Genomic DNA, 11,318 nt, shown 5'->3' on the forward strand with positions numbered 1-11,318 from the left:
TTCACTGACTATCAAAGTACAAATATGTTCATGAGGTACGTATAGGCAGTAGGACAGGGAGGAATAATTTTCACCTGTTCCAATGTTAACTGTAACAATGAAGCATTGAAACAACACCCATTTTTGCATGAAAATATCACAAGCATGGGGCTTGATGATTGTGTCTGAATGTGGATGAACACAATGTATGAGTAAGACAACATTCACTCTACAGTAACCGTTTCATGTACAACACATCAGGGCGGGTCTGTTTGAACTGGCCTCGATAGCTAAGCCATCCTCTTCTCACAGGTTGATAGCACCATCAATATAATATTCCCTCCAAGGTAACCATTATAATTATGCACAACACACAGTATATTCCTTGGTGCCGTTGTACAGAACAACCTTAGAGCTACGTCTGTCAAAGCCTATTTGGGAGTTCTGATCCCCTCAGTAGCAACATGGCTTTTTGGAAAGGGGACCTGTTCCGGAGCCAATTCCTTTTCACAAATCCATTCCTGTATGTAGAGTGCTAGTCTTGTTCACTCTGTACAATGGCACCCTGCATCAACTCCACTCATCAACTATCCTCAGAGATGACTGAGGACTGATGTCGATACAGAGAGAAGCTGTGTTTCTTTAGAGGTTATCACAGATTGGAAGACAATTGAAATAATGACAACTGCACCTCAAGATTCAAATGCTTATAAAAATATAATAACAGGCATACAGGTTGTTCAGCTTGACCCGAGTTACTCTACATATGCATGATCTGTGAGGTCAAAAATCAAGGGAGAATCCTTATCAAGGGAGGATCTAGGATTTTGAAGACAGTTGGGTGGGGATGGACATATATCATGAAGTCCAAAGGTCAGAGGGGAAATGCTCTTCAGGGAAAAAGAAATCAGGAGCAGAGGGCGATGTGCACCACTGCAGCACCACTGCAGTACCACTGGATCCATCCCTGATCTTCATTAATGAGAGACAGAATCGTAATGGCATTTGACCAATTGTCAGAAAATTTCATTCTCAAGGCACTTGTACAATGTAAAACGTTATGTTGATACTTGTAAAGGGTTAATAATGACCGCAAAAGTGACTAAACATGAACACTTTATTAACTATCCCTTGGGCCAATGGTGTCAATATTGATTTCCTCAAATGATTCTGTATCTGAAGGCTTCAGTTTCAAATCCACATCATCTTTTATCTCAGAGTCTCCAGAAATATTGAGTTCTTGAGGTTCGGGTCCATCAGCTGCAGAAAATACTTGATTTCTCTGATGCTCTACTCCTGTCATATCTGGTTTCCTATCACCACCAGCAATCATTGGGAATGAGCGACTTGCCCTCACCTCTGACCCTTGCTTCTCAGAGGGCACCTGCAGCATTTTCCTTACACCAGGTAAAGAAAGAATGGTCTCCTGATTGGCTAACTGCTGCTCCAGGGCTTGTTGGTCTTTTTTCAAAACATCCATAATCTGGTTCATTTGAGTGCTATGGGCCTCCTTGAGTGCTTTTAACTGAAATAGCAACATATACCAATGTTTGAAACAAAATGTCCATCTGAAAAATGTGGGGATCAAACATGTCATATACATGTTGGGTGAATCATGTTCACTGAGAGAGGAATATCGTGTGATGGTAACAAACCATCAATCAATATGGATTGTAAACCTGAATAATTGAATGAAGACAGATCAACAAATTTTGGCCTGGTTACAGGGTCTATACACAATTTTCAAGGAATTTCTGGGCAAAATTAAGGCCAATAAGATAAAGGAATTATATTAGTAAAACTAATAATAACACTAAAAAATCACAATTTCTGAGCACAGTTAGGTTTAATCGCTACTTCAAACACAGCATAATGCAAAACCATACCATTACAGACATCAACGTTTAAGACCAGTGGGCCTCACTAAGTCTGTAGCCATCCAAACACCATGAACACCAATGAAACAGTATCTTCATACTTTCAAAACAAACTTGTAAAAACAGTTTAAGCAATGTATATTTCAAACACCCATGCCTACACTTTAGATGTTACTTAGCAGACACAATCTTCATTTCATGAACCTTTATGAACGAATAAACTCAACTTTTTTGTACTCTTTTAACCACTACATATGAAAGAATTGTGGTTAGTCTTAAGCAGAACACCAAACTCATTCTTAAAAAGCTTGTGGTCAATTCATAGAGAGCGATCAAAAGTAGCCAAAAAGCTGTCTGCTTCTTTCTCACCCACCAAAGAAACCAGATTTCAGTTAGTTGCATAGAAAATGTGTGGGAAACCTGTCATTTCGCTGATTTCTCGACGTCAACAAAGACATGCCGAATTGTTGTGTTGCCGTTAATTGCTCACTGGGGTTGTGTGATGGTGTCACTATGTACAGATTTCCACCAGACCTAAATGGTTGTTGGTGTGTGTGAAGCGAGCGTTGTGGAAGCCTGTGGTATACACTAATTCGGATGTTTAACCCTATAGCTCGCCTCAAGGATAGAAAATGCTATTGAGATTTGTTTTCACCGAGTTATAAAATCCAGACTACTTACTATACATTGCTGACCAAAATGATTTCTTCCTCGGAAGTGAAGTTGTGGTCAAAGTGACAATATTATTGTAAGTAATATTATATTGACCCCCGCCTCACTTCAAAGAGTGAAGTTGTTATGTTACAAACAATGGCATGCAATATCCTATTTTCCATTAATCAAATACACATGTTACTATCAGAAGAAAGGAATTTTGATTTTGTAAGTCAGTGAAAACAAACTTAAATAGCATTTATATTTGGTCTTATAATCCAAATTACTTGTATGCATTTTGAAACTTAATAAAAAGAAGCAGTATGCTCATACTTATAGTGAATGTATAACAGGAGTGTAATATCTAGACATTTTATAATTTACCAATGTGAATCATAATTCGCACACACGCCCTAGTGTATGTTGTTTGTATCATTACACTTCATAACGAAAACAATGATTCTGTTGAATGCTACAACAACAAAACAAGAGTCATCAGAAGATGACATATCTCCCTGGCCCCCACATATTTGAGAGGACAAATCATCTGACAGTTACTTGATGTTTTCTTAGATTAAGTTTGAATCGTTTCCATGGAAGTCACGAAAAATATAAATGCCATATATCTGTAAACAGCAAAAGGCACCACTTCAAGATCTGTCCCATATATCTGCCTAGATCTGTTGAAAGATATCAAATGGTTTTTGAGTTGTCCTCTGGAAACGAAGCCTATCCCTCCATTTTGAGACTAAGTCAGAATTGTTTCAATGGAAACCAGGAAAAATGAAAATGCCAAAACATTGTAAACAGTAAAAGGCACCACTCTGTTGTCTACCTCAAATATCTGCCAAGTTTTGCTGTAAGATATTGAACAGTTTTCGAGTTGTGCTCTGGAAACGAAGCCCATGCCTCCATTTTGAGACTAAGTCCAAAACATTTCCATGTAAACCCAGAAAATTATAAATCAGAAAAACCTGTAAATAGCAAAAGGCACAACTATAGGTTGAGATTATTATATTTATCAAGTTTGGTCTAAAAATATTGAACAGTTTATGAGTTATACACCGCAAACAAAATGTTTACAAACGGACAGACAGACGAGGCGTTGACTGTACATTACATGAAGGGGGGTAAAAAGTTGTTAAAGACGAAAACTTTTACTAAGGTCAGCAACATCATGCATCCTCATATTTAGGAGAGCAGTGGGGCGGTGGAGTAGCCTAAGCATAGACTTGTCACGCAGGAGACCCGGGTTCGAATTACCACTTGTGTACAGAGTGTGAAGCCCATTTCTGGTGTACCCCACCACATTGTTGCTGGAATATTGCTAAAAGTGTAATAACACCAAACTAAGTAAAAGAGTAGTGAAAGTTACATGATTTACATGAAACTGAATCAGAGCTTACCTCTTTTCCCTGTTCTTGTAAGGCTAACTGAACTTGAGGGTTATCCTCCTTTTGTCCTGGTTCAATGGAAAGAAGCCAAAATGGCAGTCTGACACGGTAACCGAAATACATGAACAGGAAGAGGAAGAAGAAGAGGGCCACTCCTCCTAAAGCCACTGGCCAAAGCTGAGCAGGAAGATCTTTCAGTAATCCTGTCAAGAATTCTCGTAATGCCTCACCAATGTCTTGCAATGGGCTGACAAAGAAACGGATAAATGTTCTTGACAGTGCCTGTAAATGAAAAGAGACTATCGATTACTATAGATTCGTACATACGCTAAGTGATTATAAAGTTCACGATGACTCTTCAGACAGAGGACAATTAGGTCTACCAATTACGAGCATCAGTGAGGGCAACCCTCTACCAGTGGGCAACCGGTTTACCATTTACACGTCAATGAAGGCTAGCTGCAAATATGGGTCAATCTGGTATGCCATGTACATAAATTTACACAACCAATATATATTTGTGTGGGTTATCCTCTAGCATTGGGCACAGTGGTATATCACATGTACCTGTGTGGGGGTGGCTCTCCAGAAAGGCGCAATCAGGAGATGCTCATAGTGTTTTAAGCAATCATCCTTTTCAAATGTAAAAGTTGAAGAAAGTGTTCTCATAACTGTGGACATGAAGCTCTCATCCCTCTCTCGCTTACGACATCCTTCTGGCATTTCGTTCATGATTGCCATGTGTTGCTTTGCCTCTTCAATCTGAAACAGGTGATTGACTGATTGTGTTGGCATTTTTTTCATAACAAAAAAAATCTGCAATTCTGTTCATACCCTATCCTACCCGTGAAGATCTGAGATAAAACTGATCTTCAGCAAGCCATGGTTGTCATAATAGGCAACTAACTGGATTGGGTGGTGAGGCTCACTGACTGGGTTGACATATGTCATCGAAACACAAATGCATAGATTGATGCTCATGCTGTTGATCCTTGGATTGTCTGGTCCGGATCCAATTATTTACAAACTGCCGCCATTTAGATGGAATATAACTGAGTGAGGCATAAAACTAAACTCACTCACTCACTCACTCACTCACTCACTCATATCCTCTCTTGTAATTCTGAGGAGTCAAGCTATACATCACTTCATGTCCAATGTATCTATGCACATATCATGCCCATCTGTATCCCTGCACCTGTAATGATCTCATAATTATAATCTTCTTTACAAAATGTCAGTTGATTTTGCCACTCCTTAGTAACTCACCTTGTAGAGTTCAACCCACTGCCAGGCTGTACTCAAGATAAACAAAACAAAAATAAGTTTCACTGACAGCTTCTTCCAGGAAAAGTGTAGTCGGGCAGCAGCAAAAATTCCAGTGACCAAAGCAGCTGCCAGAAAAGCAAACTGTAACATACATGTGCACTCCGTATTATGAATACATGTATATAACACACATTATTCATCTGAATTACTACCCACCAGGATATGTCAATACTTCAGCCCTTAGGCTATGAACCCGTTCTATCTATTGTGATAAGTGAATGCTTCAACAAGTAGCCTACTAGCCTTTGCTCACAGTGTAGTAAGTGATTGCTTCAACCTCTTGGCATCATTTCTAGCCATTTCTACATGGAAAAGCTACAACCACTTGCTTAAGAAAACCCTTTTCTCAACAGTAGGAAATCAATGATTTAACCCTAAGGTTACTAACCCCTTCTTCTGGAAGACACGTAAATGCTTTAAACACCAGTCTACCAATCTCCTCCTAATTGGAGGTTCTACACTTATATCTATAATTATCATAAAGTTTACAACAGACATGTTTAATTCCTGGGCACAGTTTCACAAAGTTCTTGTAAGCCTAAAATCTTGTAACATTTCTCGTACTTCCTATACTGTAGTATAGACTTATGACAGTCATAGTGGTATGATAGCTTTGTGAAACAGGCCCCTGTAATGAAGTCAGTGAAAAGACATTTGATGTGTATGAAGTCAGTTGTGGACTGAACATGCTGGAGATGTAGGCAGTAAGAACATATTAGTTTCTTAGTGGAGCGTAAGATTCACAAAACATTTTCAAACATATTACAGCAAAGTTTCATGCAGAACTCAAATATTTAGAATGAATGAGCATGAACTTGATGGTCTCCAGTTTGTTTTGAATACTTGGTTTGCTTATCTAAGAGATATTTGAAAATTATGTTCATGTACTTCTATGGTTTTGACTTGATACATGGATTGCAAATAGTATCAAAATGCATACAGTGACTGGATGAATCATTACACCCTGAACATAAATATGTCCACATAACACACTAAGATGCAACTGAAAACTTCTATACTGACCATAACAAACTTTTCAACCTGCATCCCAATGACATTTTCAATCCACAGCCTGCGTACGGATGGATCATCTGGTGACACCATGGACACATGCTGCACCATTGAGCTGAGGATCTCATGTACTCGGTGGAAGGTCTGCTCTGAGGATGAGGAGGTGTACTGTTCTAGGTACTCAACTTCAGTTGCAGTGATCTTTACTCGTATATTGAGGTCCTCCGCACCAAAGGCAACCTTAAAAAGGAGAACTTACCATTTACTTGAAAGTTTAATAAATCTAGAACTTTTTGGAAGGGTATTTTGAGTGAGGGAGTTTATTTTTACGCCGCTTTTAGCAATATCACAGTAGGGGACACCAGAAATGGACTTCACATATTGTGAATTCAACCTGGGTCTTCTGCAAGAAAAGCGAATACCTTAACCATGAGGGTTCATCACCATCCTATGGAAAGGCATAAAGTAGTAGAGTTCAAAATATTCAGAAATTATGTTTGGAGACTTTTTCCTTTACATAATCTGGCTTTTGCACATTGAGAAATAGAAAGGTGAAATAAGTTTTCCTAATGCACCTTGTGATATGATACTACAACACTTAGTCAAGAGTAAATTTCAATCCCCTCCCTCTCTATCCCACGTAATTACACTACGTTTTACCTTTCCCTTCATGTGAAACAGCAGTGACTTCACATACTGCCTAAACAAAGCTGGGCAGGGAGAAGGCGGCTGAGAGCAGGTACCAGGATTATCTCCCTTTGATTGCTCGGCATCCTCCACCACTTTGAATGCATTTGACTCTGTTTCTTGTATGACTGATTCACCTTTCTTTGGGATCTGTCTTTGACCTTGATCTTGATTGGGATTCGGCTGTGGTGTACCACCCTTAATGAAAAACAGGACAGCCTTACTATTACCAATAAAACAGAGAAAGAGTTGTAGCAATGAAGGGATGACAGGTGAGGTGATGTAATGTCTCGCATATGTATATTTGATGGGTTGGCATGATGGAAATGTGTGAGTAAATGTCACTTTTCAGTTAGATGCAGTAGACACTTGAGTTCAGTGTACAGACTTATCTCAAAGAATGGGAAGAATTCATTTATGAGAAACATCAAAATGAAGTCGTCACTCTCAGAAGGAGAATATACTTTTGAAAGTAAATTCTAAAAGAATAAATTACTATCAGGGTGTCGTGAAATAACTAAAAGTGAAAGTGTTCTTTATCTACATATTGTTAAATGTGATGAGATATTTTCCAGTTATCTTATCCTACACATGTGTAATAAACTATGATCATAACTTACATGGATCACTAAGTGTAGCTTGTTATGACCTTAGTTCATGCTGAGCATTAAACTAAAATATATAGCTAGTGGCAGATATAAATGTCAGTTCGTTATACATGTGTTTAGTTTAAAAAATGCCCGTTATAAACATACAGTGCACTCTGTCCAACTCAGACTCTGTCTTTCTCGGATTGCTGTATAAACCCAACTGAACTTACTGTCCCGACATAATCCTTCTTTGTTGTCATAATGAAAAAACTCTGTACCTCGAACTCTCATTTCGGATTTCAGCCTAAAAAGGTAGTTACATGTAAAAACATTGCTTTATAATCTTGACTGTGCACGACTGCTGTCTAAATCAGACTTTTTAGTTGGTCCCAATTAGACAGAGTGCACTGTAGTTATCTGTACTAAAAAAAAGATGCTACTGTATGTGACTGTCAACTGTCAGATGTAAGTGTTATCCATTCAACAACCAGTACATCTGACATCATTGTGAAAATATTTTCCCCAACATTGCAAACTCTTGGCAAATATAAATTTACACTACCACCAGTCCAGAAAATTTTTTTGATATAGACATAATGGTAGTGAGTGAGTAAGTTTTGTTTCATGCCACACTCAGCAATATTCCAGCTATATGGCAGCGGCCTTTAAATAATCGAGTCTGGACCAGGTAATCCAGTGAAACAGCATGATCATCCATCTGTGTAACTGGGAACCGATGACAAGTGTCAACCAAGTCAGCGAGTCTGACCACCCGTTCCTGTTAGTCACCTCTTATGACAAGCATGGGTTGCAGAAGGCCTGTTCTACCCTTCATGGGTCCAGACATAATGGTAACACTGGTAGTCCACAAGTAAATGTAGCTTTAGTCCTTTGTGGAATTTACTGTCCTCTAGCTAGTAGGCTTACATTACTCTGAAACCTTTTATCGCTTATACTGCAAGTAAAACTAACTGACCATTAGCATGCTGCTTTAGCCTACCTTTCGTTTCCCCTTCATTGTCACAGTGTCATGGTTGAAGCTTTCCATGTCATATGGATCGATCCAGTCCTCTGTATCTGTCCTGACTTCAGTGTGGCAGTGTTGAACCACAGAACACAACAGGACCACAGTCAAGAACCACATTGTGATGGATATGATTCTGTTAGGTTCTGTAAATATCACCAAAGTAGGAACATGCTGCTACGTAAAACGTTTTAAGTGCTTAAAAGTTATCACAGTCTGTAACTAGAGCCAGTGTTTCAATGTATAAGTCTATACATGATGTAATAGTTGTGTTTACATACATGACTAACATCCTAACATTCATTTAATTTCCAAACAGAGTATGTTTATCTCCTAATTAGTTTCTTGAATGGTTCTGCATTCAATCGTTACACACTTGGAGATTCACTGTTTCTGGTTCCACAGGAACATACGACGAAAACAAACCTAGTAGCTGACATCATCTTATAAGTGACCTTGATAGGCGTTTTTGAATGAAGATGTATAATGTATTCTTACCATTATAGGGGCTATTTATTTCTTTGTAATGTGAGTGGCTAATTCTATTAAAAGCGTCTAACTATTTTAATCGTTTGGGAGCCTTCTGCTTGTTTTCTTTGATGAGCCTCAGATCAGCACGGATATCTCAGACACCAACAGTCCAAGTTTTAGTCATACACCTACAAAAAGGGGAAAATAACATCTTTGACTTAGATAATTTGAAGGGATTCGAACCGTCAGCCTTCTGCGCACTATGCAATGTGACGAATGTCAATTCGACCATGCAGGTTGTATGGATGCTAAACCATGTCCATGGCGTGTAGCTTTGGGTGATGTTGGGGACCATAGAAATAAATAAATTAATCGGAAATAAAGTTTCAGGTTAACAACAACGAACCTTCAACGCAAACCGGCAATCATATCCTCGGAAATACCCAGTGAAATATATCGACATTCAGTTGAAAGTAACCGCTACTGTAGTTGGCCCTCTTCTCCCTTTCCGTTTATTTTGGTACTGAAGCGTTTGTCAAGGGCGACAACTCCTGGAAACAGTGCTCCCTACAGCGTCGCTGCTTGAAGTTTGCAGAAGAAGCTGCCTTAGTAAATGAATGAGTTTAGTTTTACGCCGCACTCAGCAATAGCCCAGCCACATGGCGGCAGTCTGTAAAAAATCGAGTCTGTACCAGACAATCCAGTGATCAACAACATGAGCATCGATCTGCGTAACTGGGAACCGATGATAAGTGTCAACCATTTCAGCGAGTCTGACCACCTGACCCCGTTAGTCGCCTCTTACAAGATGCATAGTCGCCTTTTATGTCAAGCATGGGTTGCTGAAGGCCTATACTACCCCGGACCTTCACGGGTCGGCTGCATTAGTGCAACGCGAACTATTAGCGTGACAAGGGATCAGCAGTAGCAGAGCCAACGAAGGAATGCAGTCGTTTGTGGTCCTGAAAGAGTGGAGAGGAGAGGTAACACACCAAGATACGTTAATTAGCAGACTCAGGTCTTTTGATTTTAAATGTTTTCTTTGGAGTGCAGTCGGCAGGACAATATTGTTTCGTTTTTTTCAATTTTCCAAAGAGAAAAGTATAGTATTGTATAAAGCCATAAAACTTGTTGTGGAGTGCATCCCATTTCAGTCTAATCTTTGCAGTTCCTTTTCACAATATGCTATTCAACTTTAAATATATCTCCCGAGATCACGAGAAAGGATTTCAGAAGTACACTGGATGTAACTGTATCTCTTTGCTGCCTAAATGTAAATTATCATTGATCGTGCATTGATTTTCCAACCCACCATTTTGTACCGAAAAGTAGAGCTGACGACACATTCATCACCATACACCCCATTCCCTCGAGAACGACCCCATAGATGTCCTCAGACATCTTACCACCTAACACTTGAAAATCCAGTTGACCATAGGGACAGAAAGCAACAACTTTCTATCCAAGCTGTGTCTCAAATTTGAGTAAAACGCACACTGAAGTTATTTTTTCGAGTTCTTCCTGGTTATGTATAATTGAAGCTTACTTGATGTGTGAATGTCGTCAATTCTTTCTAATGTGTGTCCATTTGTAAAATATGTTTGTTCAGTTCAAAGTAGGGCTTTTTTAGGTCATAATCGTGATAATCTGCGCTAGTGATGCATGCGCAGTGAATAGGTTCGCGAGGCTTGAAACAATATACCTGCCCATTCGTAACTACTTGTCTCTTCCCGTTAATTACCTGCAAGAAGGCGGTCCGGCTTGCCGGAATGACACGAGTACTTTCGAATGTATGCCTGTCTGGAGTATAAGGCCGTGAGCTGTTGTTTAATGTTGGTTGTGTACACAAGCAAGTAAATAATCTACTAGTTATAGAAACGTCTTCCCCCCACCCCCTCTCCAGAAGAAATTAACAAAAATGAAAACACACATACCAAAAATAGGTTGATTGTGATAAGCAGACTCTATCACGCAGAAACTCAATGTCTAGTTGATTCACACCTATTTGTTTGACTGTCTGTCTGCTAACAACAATATACAATCATTGACCACATCCAATTTGAAATTAACACCTGTCCGGCTTATGCGCCATAAACTTATACGCCATTTTATCTTAGTTGTCCGAATCATTCTGCATTCAGTCGTTACACACTTTAAGAGATTCAATGTCTCTGGTTCCACAGGAACTTACAATGAACAAAACCTGACATCCTCTTATAAGTGAGAGTAGGCTAAGCGTATCTGCAAAAGAAAAAGTGGCCTACGAAAAGGCTTCGTTCCACTAGAGTGCACACCCACCGAC

At 39.3% G+C, this 11,318-nt stretch overlaps 1 protein-coding gene across 1 annotated transcript; it reads right to left on the reverse strand.

Moving 5' to 3' along the window:
• Positions 1–1,082: 1,082 nt before the first annotated feature.
• On the reverse strand, positions 1,083–9,578 carry LOC137290768 (chloride channel CLIC-like protein 1). The gene is made up of 8 exons (XM_067821884.1): positions 9,423–9,578; positions 8,522–8,691; positions 6,905–7,129; positions 6,257–6,484; positions 5,174–5,314; positions 4,472–4,666; positions 3,917–4,186; positions 1,083–1,504 (listed from the first exon to the last, which is right to left on the reverse strand). The coding sequence occupies exons 2-8, from the start codon at positions 8,663–8,665 to the stop codon at positions 1,100–1,102; spliced, it is 1,608 nt and encodes a 535-aa protein (XP_067677985.1). The 5' UTR covers positions 8,666–8,691; positions 9,423–9,578; the 3' UTR covers positions 1,083–1,099.
• Between the last annotated feature and the right edge of the window lie 1,740 nt (positions 9,579–11,318).

This window comes from Haliotis asinina, chromosome 7, assembly GCF_037392515.1.
Source record: "Haliotis asinina isolate JCU_RB_2024 chromosome 7, JCU_Hal_asi_v2, whole genome shotgun sequence".
NCBI classification, from domain to species: Eukaryota; Metazoa; Mollusca; class Gastropoda; order Lepetellida; family Haliotidae; genus Haliotis; species Haliotis asinina.

Excerpts from the sequence above, each read along its gene's own strand:
- LOC137290768 (XM_067821884.1), bottom strand. The coding sequence starts at position 8,665 with ATGTGGTTCTTGACTGTGGTCCTGTTGTGTTCTGTGGTTCAACACTGC. Across the intron at positions 7,130-8,521 it reads CAATGAAGGGGAAACGAAAG|GGTGGTACACCACAGCCGAA; the intron begins GTAGGCTAAAGC and ends TTTTTCATTAAG. Across the intron at positions 4,187-4,471 it reads GGAGAGCCACCCCCACACAG|GCACTGTCAAGAACATTTAT; the intron begins GTACATGTGATA and ends TTTCATTTACAG.